Consider the following 19,176-nt stretch of genomic DNA (forward strand, 5'->3'; position numbering starts at 1 on the left):
ATTTCCATGTCAGTCATAGATTCAGAGAAGAAAAAAAAAAATTGTAGTTTTAAATGATGAGTTTTGAGTACTGATCAACATCTAAACAAGGTGAAAATAATTGAAATGTTAGAGAGACTGAAATAACAATACAATGCAACAATTTCACTAGAGAATTTTCAGAAAGAGAAATTGAGAAACTTTTTTCCTCAAGCTCTACAACCTTATTTCACCTAGTACTGAAAGTGTTTGCCAAGAATTGAGTGTATTATTTTTACATAGAATATTCGATTTACTGACTACGTGGACTCTTTTTTTTTTTTTTTGGCATTTCAGGAAATCCTGTAAAAACAAGCAATAATAAGTCTACTGACTTATTTGTTAAAATCTGATTCATGTTTAAGCAGTTGTTTGTAAATTTTAAAGAAAGCTTTTGGTTTTACTCAGAACTCTGCGTCTGTGTTTCTTTGTTTTAGATTGAGGAGGATACGTGGCAGAAGTACTACCTGGAAGGAGTTGCAAATGAAATGTATACAGAGTATCTGTCTAGTGCCTTTGTGGGTTTGTCCTTCCCTGCAGTTTGTGAGTAAGTACAAATACATATTAATATACATAAGTTATTTGCCATCTCTCAAGTGAAATCTAAGGTTTCTGCAGGAGACCTTTTCCCTCTGCTACAGTCCTAATGTTGCTACATCAGATGGAATCCAATAAAATAAACATTAAAGCAATCACTGTATAGAATATTCCAAACATTGTAATGTCTTTTTTCAGAAAAGATTTGGAATTAAGTGATAGTAAATGAAAGCATAAATGTTTTCAGTGATGAACAAATTAATCAGCAATCCACTTAAATAGAGTTATTTATTTGTAAGCGCTGTCCTGTTGTTTCTTCTAATGATTCGCATTCTTTGAATAGTGGTTGTCAGCATCACCCTCTTGGCTTATGTCCCATTCCAAGGAAACTATTAATTAATTGAAACAGATGTAGTGGAGTCATATAAGCAGTGTGCCATCCAAAGCTCTGTGGAACTGTGGTTGCAAACCACTTTTAACAAGTGAAATATGTCAGAAAAAAAATATGTCTATTGTGTAATGAGAAAGGAGTATTTGAAGCATACAGTACATAACCATAGTATAAGCCATGCTACAACTTTATTTCTACAGTCTGAAAATCTTTATAATTTTCCAAGAATGATTCTGTGAATGAGAGATTTGTATGCACAAGGTTTCTGTGATAAATACTGTGGCCATAAACATAGTCAGGGTAGTACAGCATAGTCATATTTCCTCTTCTGTTGGCATTGTTCTTCATTATAGCTGTACCAGAAGGTCACAACAAAGATTGCCTACAGCTTTTCCTAGGCACTGTTCATATGCTGAAAAAGAAGTCGACCCTACTCTGAAGAATTTGATGTCTAACTAGATAATATAGAAAAACTTCTGCAGGCTCCATTCTTAGAGGAGGACACCCCCCACTAGACCAGGTTGCTCAAAGCCCCATCCAGCCTGGCCTTGGACATCTCCAGGGATGGGACATCGCCAGCTTCTCTGGGTAACCTGTTCTAGTGCCTCACCAGCCTCAGAGTAAAGAATTTCTTCCTAATATCTAATCTAAATCTACCCTCTTTCAGTTTAAAACCATTTCCCCTTGTCCTATCACTCCACTTCCTGATAAAAAGTCCCTCCCCATCCTTCCTGTTGGCCTCCTTTGAGTACTGGAAGGCTGCAATAAGGTCTTCCCGGAGCCTTCTCTTCTCCAGGCTGAACAACCCCAGCTCTCTCAGCCTGTCCTTATAGGAGAGGTACTCCAGCCCTCTGGTCATCTTCGTGGCTAGAGAAGGGTTTTCTGTTTGGTCTTGGAAGATCCCATAAGATCTTGATCTCCTAAAGAAAAGTGCATCATATTGTGATTTAACAAAGCAAAAGAAAAGAGTTTGAAACTCTTATATTGTATTCAGATACATCAGGGAAATGTTTACCAAAGTACTAAAGTACATTAAAATATTGCCATGCAGGTGCATTAGGCATTGTTTGTATGTAATACAGTTTCATCCGTTTCAAATCTCTCTCTGATACATGTATTGGTTCCTGACTGTGACTAAAGAAATTAAAAAGTGCATTCCTCGATGCTTTGGCAGTAAGCATGAACAATGTTTTTCGTGCTTTGAACGTGGCTATGAGTATTACTTTGTAGCCAGTGATTCATAACTTGCAAAATATAAAATTTAATTGTGTTTTATGTTATTGGTCAGATGGGATTAGACTGGAAAGCGTACCTTGAATATGTAGTGTCTTTTGTGTCTCTTCACACCTGAGATTATGGTTAAAATTCTAATCTGACATGGAACTGCCTGGTTAACTAACGCCTGTCTCATGAACTTAAACTCCTCACTGGCATTGTTCACTTTTCATTAAGCTAATGATTCCATTATTTCAGTGGAGTTACTTCTGCTCCACATGTAAGATACACAGCAGTCACAGATCCAGAAACATCTATATGATTACACATACACACGGCACAGCTCTATTTTTTTCATTCTTCTGTATTTCTGAACTGGCCAGTTAGGGTTTCTTATCCTTTAGCAAAATGCTCACAGATTTTGCTGTCTTTCTGAGGTGTAAATAATAAGTCAGCAGTCATGTAAGATAAACAGTACTGTAAGTGGTAATAATTGTAATAGTAGGTAATTACTCTTACTTTTTGAGCAAATTTTGCAGTACTCATAGTCAATTAATTCTTCCTAATTTATATAAAACTACGGGAGTTGCAACTAATACTGGAACACCACCAGTGCCTTCTGTATTTCCTAAGTGATAGATGTCAATCGGTGGCTTTCCATTTCTTAGCATCTCTAATTTCTGATTTCTTCTCCAGTTTCTCTTGTCATGGACTCTTCTGTAGCATACCTAAAAAGGTCCAGCAATTCTAATGCAATAGTAGAAGCGCATGTAATGATCTAGTAAGACACTTGTAAAATATACTTCAAATATTTTACCAAGACCACCAAAAAATCTTGCCAACAAACATCATTTTACACTTGATCACATAACTGCTTACATCAGTGCTTACTTTTAAATTTTTGAATAGTTCTGTGAAATTCTACTATTGGAATATTAGCTTAAATTTTTTTCCTTGCCTAAGCAATATATGAGTATCCAGCTGTAGGTTGAAAGCAGAAGGTGCCCGTGCTTTTGTCGGTTTCATGTGATTGGAATTTAGCTGAACCTGAAATTAACAAACTTTACAAGGGATATTTGAGTTATTAAATATATATTATGATAATCTCTCTTCTAACATACAAACCTCATTGACTGCACTGGTTGTAGACACTGCTGCTCCATAAAATTGAAACACCTGATATTCTCATACTTCCAACTTCTAAGGAACGCAGCATACTAGCAAGTACCAAATAAAGCAGCAGTTGCCAATGTGCTTAAAAAATAGTTTAAAAGAAGACAAAAATAATGTATTTATGAAAGAATTCTGATATTGTAAGTAATTTGCTCATTTTAAGATGCTACAGAAGATACTAATTTTTTATGAAAATACTTTTGCTAACTGCAGCTGAGCCAAGGTATGGAAGTAGATTGAAAGGACGTTTTCTCTCCTGAGGAGAGTGCCTATTCATTTGTCAAAAGTAATTCGGCTAAAAATATTATAACTGAACCCGAGAAAAAAAGTATGGTGTACAAGATTTCAATCAAAAATTTCTTTGAAAAGAAAATCTTCCTTCCGGTAGATTTTCTAATTAAAATCCTTTTTTAAATGTTTGGTACAAAGTTAAATAATTAAGAACTAATCAAGGTTATATCTTCATGTTTTGCTGCTCAGAAAGGAGAATGATAATTTCTTCAAATTCTAAATATCCCACTACTTTCACATGCAAATAATACAGCAGGTATCTATGGTTAATTTATGCCAATGATAGTCTTACCAGTAAAGAAGGAAGATTTAATGTCAAAAGCAATTTATTTCTCTCTGGGTAGATAAAAACAGTCAGATTCAAATTCTTAAGAGCCTTTGTTCATGACCATGTGTTCATCAGTAGTTAGCAGATGATGCTGACAGTTGAAAATAAAATAGAAATTAATGCCTCATGTACTGTCATTGACAATTTTTGTGGACGTCTACATAATAATTTTAGATAAAAAGTGTTCTAACTTCTTATTACAAGGTTCTTTTTGTATCTAAGGAAAAAAAGCAGGTGTAAGATCTTTCTCATTTTAGTCATATCAAACTACATTTGCATAATACAGTTAAATGGTGAGACTTATTAATCCTGACATTTAATTGCATGGTCAAGCCCATGTAAACCTATTTATTTTACCACTTAAATGTTTTTAGTAAATCTACAGGTAAGAATGAGATACTGATGCCAAGTATTAGGGTAGCATTGTGCTTATCTCTTTTTGTTGCATTGTTTGGTTTGTTTGTTTTTGTTTTTAGGAAGATACATACATGGATAGTTTGTCAAATATTAGGAAACCAAGGAAGAGAAGTTAAGTGTGTTTCCTAAAGGAATATAGATGGTCAAAATAAAAAAAAATAGATTTAGAACTCTTTACTTTCATGGCTCATGAAGTTGTATTTTATTGTATCACCTTTTTTAAAACAGATACATAATAGCCTTAATACAACATATAGGGTACTTTAGCGTTAATATGTTTGAAAATGGATTTTTAATTTTATTTTTCTTTTTTGGAAGCTGATAGTCAGGCTTCATTAACCTGTTAATATTGTGGGAGGTGATGAGCTAATCAAGAATTCGGTAACTATCAGGATTTTGCCTGCCCGTTTCTGACATTGGCTGGAGTTCTGTGGGTAGAATAAGAGTTTTAATTGATTTCGACAAAAGTTTAAATGAATCTTGGCCCTATCTGTCTTTCTGTGTTAATTCCCAATACTGAAATATCACCTGCCTCTCGAGACAAGGAGAATACAAAGGTGCTGTTACGATTCTTTTAAAAGGAAAATTTTTGAAGAAAAAAAAAATACTTTTGCATTGCAAAACTGAAGCAATGCAAAGTAAATTCTGTTGCATATATCCTTATGTGATATGCAGCACATTGCCTCAGCATTGTCAGAATCTCTACATCCATGGTAATCTGTAAATATTCTCTTATCCCGAATAGCAGAAATTAACTGCTTACAGTGATTTCTGAAACTTATTCTAGAAACGTTGTGGTCAGTTCAGCAGCCATTTCCTTGTTTTCTGCTAAGAATGTGACTGATGAAAACTATGCAGAATATTGTTTAGATTTGCGTAAAAAAATATTCTCAAAATACATGCAAAAATATTAATAACACTGAAGGAAGGAAGTTTGAAGAGAAGCACTGAGCACTGGAAAAGTTAGTATATGATACAGAAGATGGCATTCATCTAATTGAGAAGTGATCCCTAGAATAGTTTGTGACAAATTCATAGAACAGGAAGCAAGTAGCATTGAATTTGCATACGCTTCAATGACAGAATTGGAAAATGGTTTCTAGTTATTAGACAAAAATGGTTGGTTTCCTTGTTTATTCTCAGAGAGCCTATTAGCTTGAAGCAAATGGTGTTACGCTCACAGTTCTGCAAGTCTATGAATATCACCCTTGACTTGTTTTAATAAATAACCATTTATACAGACTTATACAACTGAAAAAAAAAGTGTATTACAGTATCAGAATGTACTTCCCATCTATTGGTCAGAAATTGCTTCCAGTCATGCTGTTCCTCTGTGTCAGTAGTTGGCAAATACTGGCTTATTAATCATGTACTCTCATTTTAGTTCAGTACATACGTATTTTCTAAGCAATGCACACTACAATCAACATATGGCTGAATTCAAGCAAAGATTTGAAAAATTTCCTTAAGACATCCACAACTATAGCCAAATGCAATTTTATGTTGTGTATCATGACCTTTGTTGTTATTGATTAAGTAGACTTAGTAACATAATGTTGGTGCTTATACTACAGTTCTCAATTTGCCAGTTTATATTTTTAGGAAAATGTGTTCTTTCTCTTCAAAATAGAAAGACCTTAATATATGTTCTGTGTATACCTAACTGAAATAATGGGAAAAGATCTAAGTGTAAGTTCTCTTAGTGTAAGAAAATACATGCCTCGCAGCCGTCTCTACTTATGTGATGTTGGTTGTGAAAAAGGACTAACTCTTGGCTTCTTCTCTTCCTGCAGACTGGTGTTTGCGAAACTAAAGCTCTTAATGATAGCCATAGAATACAAGTCGGAAAAACGAGAAAGCAGGTAAGTCCAATGCCTACAAATGTTGAAGTTCTGGAATGCACTGTCAAGAATTCTGCCTGCTTTTTTTTTTTTTCAGAATGAACATAGCTATTATAGTTTTGAAACATTTCAGAGGATAATTAACATGCCATCACATTACACCATTTCACATAGCACTGAAAGGCTTTTATTTCTGCCTTATTCTTCTTTTCTAAAATTAATTTAAGTGAGAACATTTAGTAGAAGCTGGGGAGGCAGTGATACATATGTCCCATCTCCAGAAGTGCAATTCATTTTCACTCAAAAAAAACCCTTACAATGTTTATTGGCTCTCAGTTTAAATTATTTTACTGAAAATGGAGAAGTGGAAAACAGAAGTGATATCAAAACTCATTATGGCTATGTGTATTCTCAAAATAATAATTGCATTTAAATGAGTTTGGAAGAACCTATTTAGATAGGATACAGAATAAATAGAAATATAGGATGAACATAGTATTTATATGGTATCTGTTCTGACAAAATTCGCATATATGAATAACATCATGAAACTGGAAAAGATTAATTTAGCCTTGAAATTACCAACTGGCTGACCCCTGTCCTTTACCAAAAAGAAAAAAATAATCATTATTCTTAGTACAGATTGACAGACAGGAAAAGAAGTGTTTCCTGTGGGGTTTTTTGTACAAAAATTCATAAAAATCCAACTGAACGTTGGAGTCAATCAACTTGACCATCAGTGCTTTACACAACATTTATTTTTGTATAATAAAAATGTTGTAAAGGTACTCTGCAATATGTGGAGGGGCATATAATAAAAATATGACAATACTGACTGAGCTGAATTTTGTTTTCCTCTCTCAAAAATTATATTATGTACTCCTATAGTAAATCTGGAATGACACAAATTAGTTAATCTTATTTTTGGCCTCTAATTACAAAAACTTTTGAGTTCTCCTAACAGGAGAACCAATTATGTCATTTGAACTCATGGCACAATTTTGGAGGGTTTAAAAGTTTATTTCAATGTTTATTATTTTATGTTGTCATTTTTCTTTATTTTCGTGCCTTATAGTTGGTTTTGCTTCATTCTTTCCTATGTTATAAAGTGATATGTGAAGTGGTGTATGTGCTATTGGATATTATTTTTCTCCACACTATGCTGATTAAGAAATCCTTTTTTCTTTTGAAATATCGGATTTTTTTTAATGTTTCCAGCTCCTATGGGCTCTTGAAGTATTTTTCCATTGAATGATCTCATTCCGCATTAGCTAATATAAAGCATATGATTTATTATTCTTTTGTCTCTGAACAGTTAATCTTTCCCTGGGAAAAAGAAAAAATATGGTAGTAGTAGCAGTAGAACCACTTACCAGATTTTGAATTTCCAATATTAGAAAATATTTGTTTTCTGTTGGTTCTCCTAAGAATTGTTGGCCAACTTTCGGATGTCATTTCTTCAGTTGTCATTTACTTACATAAGTGCTAATATTAAAGTCTTTTTCAGTAATAACAGATAATTCATGGCTTCCATATCATTCTTTGCACTAACTTCAGTGGGAGTTGGATTGAGTTCTTAATCACAAGGTGATGCAGAGGATCCCACAAAAAGTAACACAATGTGATACAATCATATATTCCTTCTTACTTAAAGCTATGCAGGTAACAGTTCACAACTAATTTGGTAAAAAAGAGCCTGAAAATTGCAGGAAACAATACTAACAAAGGGATGCTAACAGCTGGATTTTGTGAATATGTATGTAACAAGAGGAGGACACGTAAGCTAGATATTCACGTTTTCTTATAAACCTGATCCACAGTAATATCTGCTGACTTTATTAACTGGTGGTAATTTTTTTGTCACTGCTGGTTGAATCACAGAGCTACCTGTAGCATATTTTTATTGTTCTACTTGGTCCTGTGCTCTTCAACCCAATTATTTTAAGTACATATTTGTGGTTTTCTGAGCTGAAGCCTTTTAGTCTAACATGAAAGGTAATGGAACAAAACTTCAATTTCTCACTTGCATTTCCTTGCATCTTATTAAATGAAAAGATGTGGAATTAAGATAAAAATTAGAATAACATGGTTTACAAGTGCAAGCTGTCTTTGAACGAGATAAATTTGTCATTTGCCAATTATGTTTGGGATGTTGTTTTTTTTGTTCTACTTCATATCTTAAGTTCTTCATTGGTAACTATTCATAAAGGTGAAGGGGGAACTGATTATGGGACCCTTTTAGCTTTCACTCTTTATGAGAGCGACGAACAGTAGCTATGTGCTGATTTATTTTATGATAATAGTTTAGCTTCATATTTTGTAAAACTATTGAGAAGCTTTACATAGTTTACAATTTAGAGCAACAATGATAAATGTAAATAAAAATTTACCATATTATCTAGGTGTCACCCTTTTATTAAGAGCTAATATTTTCAGCTATAGCTGGGAGAGGTCCAGGACCAGTATTTTCAGGAGCAGAGGAAATTTTCAAAGCATTCTCTCTGCCTAAGGGATGAGAAGATCTTACTCCCACCAGTTCAATTTTTGTTACTAGTCATAATAGAATATCTATACAAGTAAATTATATATCTGATTTTTTACTTACCCAGGGAGTCTCCTCTTAAGATTAGTTTCATCTGCCTTTGTTACTTTGCACTCAGAGCTAAGGCAACGCAAAGTGAATTCAGAAGTGTGTGCAGCTCTCAAAAGTGGTGATGTGACGGCATTCTAGATTTCCTAATCCCCTCTCTAAATTTTCACCTCAAGAAGGTGGGCAGAATTTTCATTGACTTTAATGTCTTCATTACACGTAGAAAGGCAGAAATACTCATTTACCTATGCACTTTTTTTTTCCCCAGGCAGTCTCCTAAATGTTGGTTTTCTAAAGCTTTCGGATTCTGTTAACTCTACCATAGGGGATTTGAGATCATAAATCATCAGAACTCTATGCAAGCTAATATTAATGTACATATTAGCAGGAGCTGAGTTTTCGGCTTGCAGTGGGGTTTTTTCTCCTTTTTTCCTCACTCGTAATAAAGCTACACAAAACACTAAGCACACCTTGATAACAAGTTTTGACAGTATTAGACTGTTAATTATAAACAATTTATGATTTTACAAGATTGCTTAAAGGCAGAATTTTAAAGTTTTCAAGCCTAAATATAGGTAATATATTCATAGATATGATAAATACAAACTTGTTTTCAAATAACGGATAAAGTATCTATATTATGTTTATTATTTTATGCAACTGTTTCTCCCTAGGATTTCTTAAACATTAATTAAAATAACTATGATTAGATTTTTTTTTTTTTACATTTATATTTATATATTTAATAATGTTTAAATTACTGCTCAGTTATCAAAGAAACCTTGGAGTTTACAAAACGTGACTGAATTTAGTGGGTTTCTGGCCGGCTACTGAGGTCTGCATTTTAGTAGTTCCAGGTCACAATGAGTTAGCCATTCCTTCATCTCTAATTAGTATCTGAAAATATTATAATTAGTTATTAAGAGCAGGAAGCACTCAAATAAGTTTTCATGTCCCTGTTGCAAGCCAAATACTTTAGCTTAAAAATTGGTCTTTCTTAGTTCATTTGTAGAGAGGTTTTGTTTCTTCTGTAGAAAAAAATGCTAAAGGAACATGAACATCAATCTGAAAATGTCCCAGCAGAGCTTGCTGAATAGATAGCAAAAAATATCAGTTCAAAATGCAGACGTTCAAACTCCTCATCTGAAATCCCTTTTAGAGACACTTTTGCCTTCCTTTTTCCCCTTAATTTTTTTCTTTTTTCCACATGAGTAAGCAAGAAGGAAAGCCTAACCAGGATTCTTCCCTCCTGCACCCTGTGTTTACTCCTCTTGTTAAATTTTCTCTATGTCTATCCATATGTTTGTTCTCATTCTCAGCAGAAAAACCTTTGAGCCTTGAAGACTTTTAAATAAAGGGTTTTTTTGCATTTGCTTTGGTGTCAATTGGTTTCTTATCAAAGTGTTTGATTTGCAATTTTTTTCTTGTCGTTTGCAGAAGCCGAAAGCGGTATGCCCTCTTCGTTACCTTTCCTTCCAACCTCAATCCTACCTCCACTCCTTCTAACTTCAGGACTAATTCCTTGCCAAGAACACAGGAAGATAACATCTTTGTCTATCTTTCTCTGTATATACACACACATATATACGTATATATATATATATTCATCTGTCTGCGTGTGTATATATATATATATATATCTGTGTGTATATTTATATATAAGCCCCCAGTCTCCAAGAGGAGAGAGAATAGCATTTTGTCTCTCCATTGGTTCTTGTGACTCACGCACTAACTTCTTTGCAGGAAGTACACAATAAAACCATATAAGTTTTTTAGGCTTTTTTTTTCCCCCCTTGTGGAGTCATCGGTGTATCAGATTGTTGCATTGGAAAAGCAGACTTTATTGTTAACATCTCCCCTCCTCTTTTTTCATTTGTACTGTATCGTGACGATGTATATTTCGTCTTTACCAGCCCTTGTGCTGCCATATTGTCTCCATATTCACACCGTCATTGATGTCCTTCTTTCCCCAGAGTCTTCCTTCAAAACATGTCTTACAATACAGTAGTTCGTGTTCTCTTGTAGTCTCACCTTCCATTAACAACAACCAAACACCTGATTCTTTGCATTGCTGGTCCTGTTTTGAGCCCAGTTATTCATAATACAGTACTCATTAAAGCTATTGTACTGTTCCAGTGAAAGTCTCATGGATAGTTTGTACTATATGTCACATTCATTTTAATGACACTTATTAAGCTCATTTATGAAAATGTAACTGAATGTATTTGTTTCTCAGTTTTGGTTTTTCTTTGGGATGGCATGTTTTGCATTTTCTTTTGGTATACCATGCTGTGAGCCCCTGTCTAGCCTACATTCTATCTTGCTGCTGTTGGTTTGGATGAAGTAAATAAGGCATGCTCTTCCATATCTTCTCCTCTCCCCATCTCTCTTCCCCCTCCCATCTTTGTTTTTCTAATGGCTTATAGCAGCCTCTCTGACTGTCAGTGGTGCTCTTTGGAGACCTATTCTCATTGTCCAGACATTTTAGTTTCCTTCATCATACTCTCCAGACTTTATTTTCCATGTCTGTTCTGTTGCGTGTGTTGTATGTGTTATGTTTATTTAATTTTTAGTCTTATTCTCCTGTGGTTTCTGAGTAGATGTGTGAAAAGAGAGGTGGCTTCCTGTCAGTTTGGCATTATTGATATGATCCAACTGCAGAGAAGTTACTGCAACACTTAGCATCTTCCAGGATCTGCAGTTGTTGCACCTCTACTTCGCTTCTTGCTTTTAAGTATATATTATCTTGTGGTGAAGGCATGTTAACGCTGGCATGATGAGCAATATGAAGAAGTGTTGTACCAAGTGAAGTTGCTTGCTCCCAGAATAAAGTATATTGTGCTGTTTCATTGTACTGATAATCAATCACTTCTGGAACCAGAAGGAATAATTTAATTGTTTCAAAGTGTATTGAATTCACCAGCACTGTTTAACTAGTTTGGACTATGCCCCAATAAAATACCTTACGCACATCCTGTCACCATGACTTAGTAGTTGCTATTGTAAAGAACTTAACTCCTGGGAGCAACCTTTTATATGCTTGTAGTAATTAAGCTTTAATATACGGTAGCATGTAATGTGCACTGTGTCTTTTGCATTGTATTCTTTTTAGTGTCTTACTGGATTTTTCTGTGTAGAGCAATATGGATCTGAATTAACATCAATGATAGAGCCCAGAAGAAAGAAGCAATGCTTATGAGTTACAAGCAGTGTGAAGCTGGTATGCACGCAACTCCCACTGTGGGATTTGTGCACCTACCTTCACACTCCACTTCAAAACATACCCTGAAACAAAAAAATATTGTCTCAAACTAATTTTGTAATTCTAATTCTATACTTGTGTGAATGACATGGCACATTTTAAAAGGCCATTATGGTAATAGTGGTGCATTTCATCTGGGCATGGCATGAAACAATCAAGAATAGTAGTTGATTTTATTTTAAAATGTGGTAGCTATAGCCAGTAATACCACATAGTCTTGTTTTAGATACTGTGTTAATAGTACTTAAACAATATTATATCTTCCTGATTACTAGATGATATTGCTACTGTTCAGTCACATGGGGAATGGTACAGTACATCTACCACAAGGTTTAAAACAGAGTTGTTACAGCTCTTGTCATTTGTTTAGTCAAAATTTTGCTGTTTGTGTTTCATTTAATTCAACAATTGATCTTTTCTTTTTTTAGACAAGGATGATGGCAGTTACAAGGGTAGCCATACATCTGAAAAAAAAAAGGGCGCGTTACTGAATTAGACAAGTCTCCTTGATGCGGGAATGAACTGTTCAATTGGTCACTGATAATGGGATTCATCTCACCTAACTATCTATCTAAACGTTAGATATCTAATCTTCTTTTAGTTATCCAGCTGTAGCCCATGATTGCAAGGGAAGAGAGAGACAATTCTTGAAAGCAGCTTCCGTTCTAAGACAGATGAGATGAATCTCACCTTTAGTGCTGTCTAAAATGTAACCTTGAAAGCAAAACCAAACAAGAATAGTACACAACTGAGGCTGCTGACTAGGAAACTTCTTAAAAGAACTCTTACAGTGTACGTCTCTACTGACTGACTTTATCTATGTCTTCCAGTTTTTAGTTTTCATATAGTGCCGCTTAAAATGTTGTTACCCTTGCCTATTTTCTGTGCTGTTCTTGCTGAGCATCTTCACATGCCTTTGTCAGTTCAGTTTTAAGACCTTTACTGCACCTCTTCCATCTTAATAAGATCCCTGATTTTTTCTCAGAGACAGTTACACAAATCTGAGAGTCATCCGAGAGTCTAGATTAAGAGTTCAAAGTTATGTCCATTTACAACTTCAGCAGTAATGAAAGCCTGACCAGTTTCAAGCTGTGCAAAGCAAATTGTGGAGCCGTGCCACTTAGCAAGTGGCCTACCAATAAATACATACAGTGTAACAATGGTTCAGAATCTAAAGCTGGTTGGTTGTTTTTTCCATGTGGTTCACACAGAAGATAGCTGAATATTATCGAAAGCTACAGGAAATATTTTTCATCTTCTACTCAAATTTTTGTATACTGCAAATTTATTAGAAATAATGTTTTATATATTCTAGTACCATGAAAAGATATCAGCCATCAAACTTTCTAATGCTATTTCAACCCAAGAAACATCATTTGAGTCCAACATGTATGATATTTGAAAGCAGGAGACAAATAAAAATCACCCAACAGCAGAAATGAGTGAAAAATATATAGTTGGAGGGAATTAGTTCTGCCCCAAAGTGTCAGTTCACAGACTGTCCTGCAATTCAAACCTCCAACTATCACGTTCTTCGTCAAAAATCTTTTTCAGCAAAACATGGAAGACTTGCAATTAGTAATCGAAACTTTAGCTCAATTTTAATGATTTAAGGGAAGACATAATATAGTATTCTTTATCTAGATCAAAATAATGTCTTGTGCAGCCAATCATCTCTGCACTACCAAAAAGGTATTGAGCAATACTCATGTTCTGGAGTAGTTTCAGGTAAATAAGAATGGATGAGTAGGTATTTTACTGAAGATAGCGTGTATACTTAAAACATCAGAGAGATATAATCCAACAAGTGGGTAAATTGATCAAAATTAACACACTGTCACGAGTTACTAACAGATAGCTATTCTCCTGTGACATATAAAAAAGTCATCATGTCCTATCTATCTTAACTTTTAATTGAATAATTTAAGTAAAGTGGTCCATCCCTAGGCATATGTCTAGAAATTTTCTGACCACATTGAATTTTTCATTTTTTTTAAACTGTGCATCTCAAATGTGCACTTATTCCCATTTGTGCTTCACCTGCTTATTCCGGGAACTCAGTTTTGACTGTATAATTACTATCATTCCTGATTCTTTCCTGAACTTTGAGTTCAATGTCAGGTTGGATGGGGCTTACAGCAATCTGTTTTAGTGAAAAATATCCCTTACCATGACAGGGTGGTTGGAACCAGATGATCTTTAAATGTCCCTTCCCACCCAAACCATTTTATGATTCATTCTATGATTACTGAGAATACACCTGGATTCAAGGGTGATTAAAATGTGTGACATTCTAATTGCTCTTAGATGCGTGATCTTGCAACAAGTCACCAAGTGACTCTTGTTTAGCAAATGGACTAACTTTTGCTAGACATCAGATAACTGTAAAGCAAAGATTTCCTAACATCATATTTTGTTCCACAAGTGGCTTACAAATTGTTGTATTATCATAGAGTAATGGAAATGGCTTCTCCTAAGTTCATGCTGGTGAAGTACATTAAATTCCCCTTAAACACATTAAATCATATTTAATTTACACATATTCTATTTACATGACTCAAATTGACATGTGTTCTAAATGTTCATGTGTGAAGGAGCAAGCAAGTCAAAAGATAATCTTTGTTTTTGCAGTGACATGTGACCCCCTCATGAAAAGCTTTTTCCTGAGGAATGTATTTCTGGAACTTGAATTGTTAAGGAAATTACGACTTAAAGTTTTTTGAGCTTGCTATTACTTGATTAGTTTCTGATGTAACCTAAACTAGAAAGGTTATAAAATTATAAAATTTGATCAAGATCAAGAAGCTTTTGAAGAATTTGGCATTCCTTCCTTGATTTCATGAACTGATTTAGGAGATAAAAAATAAAATCATATTTTATGATAAGAACGTATATTTGGAAAAATCAGGGATGTCATTTTCAACAGCATTTTTTTCCAATGCATGGCACAGAATGCATATGGATTAGCTATACATATTGATATTGAATGTAATGAGTTTTTGTCCTTTTGTCCCTTTTTCCACATCTTCCTGTACCTGTAAAACTCCCCAGCCTTGGACATACATAAAAATGAGACATTAGCTGAAGCTTTCTCTCTTAAATCTCCAATTTACGTTGCCACGTACTTACCTTCTCAACTGTGGGGGAATATATATGCATATTTTCATGGGCTGCTTAAACAGATATATGCACCTCTAAATAACTGATGGATGCATTCTTCTTGGAATGCTCATAAGCCTGTTTTATTTTTCTCTGTCCTCTTTGTTCCCTATACTCTATTCTATTCATTCAAAACATTTCCATTGCTGTACATAAGGTAGTGAGTGCTTATCAAAGCATAACTTTAGCTAATGACGCTACAGGTCGCATAAGATATATTCAGTTGCTTTAATAAGCAGCTTATTTAATAAATCCATATAGACTCAGTAGAATCTGCTCATGATTTTGTTCTCGTTAAATATCAGTGTGTATATAAACCCAAAGCTTTATGAGCCTTTGCTGTCACTCTTTGCCAATAGCAGAGATGGGGCAAATTAATTTTTATTCCCAATAGAAGATTTTGCTGTTGGGGTCATAATGCATTAACTGTGATCACATCTATATTTTGTGGCTATAAATACATTGTATTAGTGAAAATAAGTATGTGTGAATGAAGTATAAGATCTGACAAAAATAAAGTCTATACACTGACCCATTTGAATTGATTTCATGTGCCTCAGAAAACCTTGAGATACAAAATCATGCTCACAATATATTACTTCCTAAATGAAGCCGCTTTCTGATTTAAGGTTATGTTTGCTACCTCTTAAAAGAACTGCTTCATTTGCTTATTACTTTGTCAAATTTTAAGTTCTGTGAGGGTGAGTGAACATTTACATATCTAGTGGTTAGTTCAGGTTGTGGAGTTCGGATTGTTGTGCTTTTGGTAGGATTTTTTACTGTTTGGGTTCATCTATCTCTAAGAATGGGATGAGGAAAAAAAAAGCTGGTTCTACATAAAGAAATGTGTTCATCTGCTTTCACTGAAAAGCTGTAATACTTCCATGATTAAGGGCAAAGAAAGTATTTTTCTGACAGAGCAGTACCTAAGAAAAATAGTCAACCCTAACCATAGTACGAGTCTTTGCATATTTTAGAAGGAACAGTATAGTAGAAATAAATGAGACTAGCATCCGTAGAAGATTTTTGAGTTCTATCAGCTAAATTCTCAGCTCAATGGCAGATTAAGGGTTAGCAGACAGGGAGGAGGAAATGTGGAGACTGAAACATGGGTACAGTAGCAGACATGACAGAAAGTTTTGGCAGAAAGACTTTGGAGAGTTAGTGGCAGAAAGACTCCTCGTTCTCGAGAAGTGACTTATCTAGGCTCACATACGCTCGCAGGCTTGATTCTTGATTTTTTTCTGTGGGTGTACTGGTGGAGCATATGTCTCACCTCCCTTAGCGATGGCCTGTTAAGGTATCTCCGTAACAGCTACAAAGTGCTTTGTTGGCTCAAGTGACAAAAGTTTGTGCAGGGAATCTAAATTTTACAACCTGTATGTGACTTGAGCAACTGGTTGTATATGAAGAAATTCTTGTGTGGTGGTTTGGGTTTTTTTCCTGTCAGTTTTATTCTATTTTAAAACCTGTGAAATTGCATTTTAAAACTGTACTAGGTAAACGTTTTGGTTGCAAGCACAACCATTAAGCCCGATATGCTAACAAAAGACATACCACTTGTGAAGTTTAGCTGTGCAACTTTAATTCATCCCATTTATCTACGTACATAACGTAGGTGTTACTTACACCATCACATTTCATTTTTTGCAATACTGCCGAAGTGTGCTGTGGAGATGAAGCTGCTTTCTGTGGTGATGACTCCCATTTTCTGTAGTTCTCCTCTCCTTTTTGTTGCAAAGCTTGAAACTGTGAATGAAGGGAAAGGAAAGATATCTGGGTAAATGCTTTCTTTGGGATTTAATTCCTGTTACAGCCTCTGCCGCAGAATATCTGTGTGAGAGTGAGCTAATAACTTAAACCAAACCTTTTACAGATTACTTCTGATCATTTATTATTTTGGGAGCCAGAGGCTGGGCTTTTGAAAATGCCGAGCATTCTTACAGCAAAAGTCCCTAGAAGGTGTATATGGAGCTATGCAATGCTAAATACTTACAAGAAATGGCCTGTAGGCATCCCAAATTAATAGCTTCTATATCTCACAGTGACTCGATCTCTCACCTGTAAAATGGGATAATACTATATCTTCATTCTTCTTGTGAAATAAATTTTGTATTTGTGAATCTTTTGCATGCTATAGCTATGAACACTGCAGAAAAACACATAAGAAAAATGTTTATGATGCCGATTTTAAAGAAAGATAAACTACATGAATCCATGCCTGCAGTAATGGCAGTAAAACACCACTGAATGAAGTTCCAGATTGTGAGAAAAAAGTAGTTTGTGACTATTAAATTAAGAATTGTATCGTAACAGCTATGTAACAGGGGCTAAATTATGGCTGCATGACCAACCTTTTAATTCTTAACTCACGAGTGCTTTATTTTGCAGCCTGCATATTCTTTTCATAGGGCCTTGTGGGCACGTGTAATCACACAAAATAATGCACTCATTATAAAGCTTTCAGGTATATGTTTGTCACACTAATTTATTACTAATGTACAGATAATAAATAATATCTTGAATAAGAAACCTGCTGAGATCCATTTTCACTCCTGACAATAACATGAAAGATTTTTGGCCTTCAAATTTTAGTAATGTCTGTCTGTTCAGAAATATACTTTATTTATTTTTATATATATATGCACTTCCTCAAAATCGATTTTTGCTAAATCCACGTGTTTAAGTTTCTGGTAGTCTTTATTTACTGTAAACTGCACATGTGTGCCATTACTACATTTCGACCTCCAAAGGCTAAGCTTTAGTGAAAGACAAAAAAGAGAGAACTGTGACAAGCTTAAGTTTTAGTAAGTCAACTGCTTATTTGTATTACACGTTAATAAAACTTACTGGAGACTATATTTACATCTATATCTGTCTGTATATTCATGTTTAGCTTGGTACTTTGCAAATTGCCTTACCTAAAATCTAGTGTTAAATTTTTGTGAAAATAAAAAACATATTTTGTAGAGAGACGTGGAGTATCTCACTTCTTGATAGCAGTTAATAATTTCCTTCATCAAATTTAGCTGAGGCTATTCTGTCAGTGTGGTTGAGTTACTTTTGTTCTTCCATGGCTGCATAGCAGTGTTTTTAAAAATTTTCTATTCATTTTATGTTTTTTCAGCTATCGTGACTGGTTGTCTTGTACCATTCCCCTTGAGTGTATGTGTGTATTTATTATTTTAAACAATAACATTATACGTTCAGATAGGGGTCCCATTAACATTCTGTTTCACTAGAAATTGGCAAAAATTTGCATCAAAGGGTTTAGCTTTGTAAATGATATTTTTTTATTGTTACTGAGTAGTGGTTGCTGGTTCTTCCCTTTTCACCATATTGTGAGTTTCTTACCACTTTGCATGACAGAGCAAGAAAGCTGAAATGCTCAGCTTCACACATCATGTTTCTGAGAGGCTTTGTTATTTTGTATCGTCTGTATTTAATGCAAAAACATAAGAAAACAGATGTAAACACTTAAATGATGTGATTATAGGCGGAGGCATGTGACTGTCTCAAACTTAAGTCTTTGTAAAAAGCATGCAAAACTGTTATTTGATTGGAAATTTCAAGGAAGAATGGCTTAAAATTTCCTTGCAGCCTTTCCTAACTAGTGGGTCCCCTATAACAGAACCAAATAAAGCTATTTTGGAGCATACAGTTAGAAGTAATTTAAACTTATGCTTTTGTTGTTTTTGTTCTTGTTTCACTGAGCAGTATATTAATCAATCCTGGAAACCATGTCAAGATTCAAGAAGGTACTTTAGGATTCTTCATTGCAAGTGATGCCAAAGAAGTAAAAAGGTAATTCATTGTTTTTTCTTTAAATTTAAACATACGGTATTTCTGTTTTTTCTTTACATGTAAACACCTCGCCTAATTTTCATTATTATCTGTTTAAAGATTCTCAGGGGGAACTGAGGTGGTGCTCTAGTGAATCAACCGTGTGTGCAT

General features: G+C 34.5%; 1 protein-coding gene across 24 annotated transcripts in view; it reads left to right on the plus strand.

Annotated features, from left to right (window-relative positions):
• The window catches only part of KCNMA1 (potassium calcium-activated channel subfamily M alpha 1), a 510,622-nt gene that overhangs the window by 373,106 nt on the left and 118,340 nt on the right, over window positions 1-19,176 (plus strand). For 12 of the 24 annotated variants that reach the window (XM_074592144.1, XM_074592148.1, XM_074592150.1 and 9 more), the window contains exons 15-17: window positions 456-565; window positions 6,164-6,232; window positions 18,940-19,026. In XM_074592144.1, the coding sequence (XP_074448245.1) occupies window positions 456-565; window positions 6,164-6,232; window positions 18,940-19,026 (266 nt within the window). Of the gene's footprint in view, window positions 1-455; window positions 566-6,163; window positions 6,233-10,238; window positions 10,368-18,939; window positions 19,027-19,176 lie in introns of all 24 variants that reach the window. The other 12 variants (XM_074592145.1, XM_074592146.1, XM_074592147.1 and 9 more) reach the window with 2 other exon arrangements.

Source organism: Larus michahellis, chromosome 6 (assembly GCF_964199755.1).
Source record: "Larus michahellis chromosome 6, bLarMic1.1, whole genome shotgun sequence".
NCBI lineage: Eukaryota > Metazoa > Chordata > Aves > Charadriiformes > Laridae > Larus > Larus michahellis.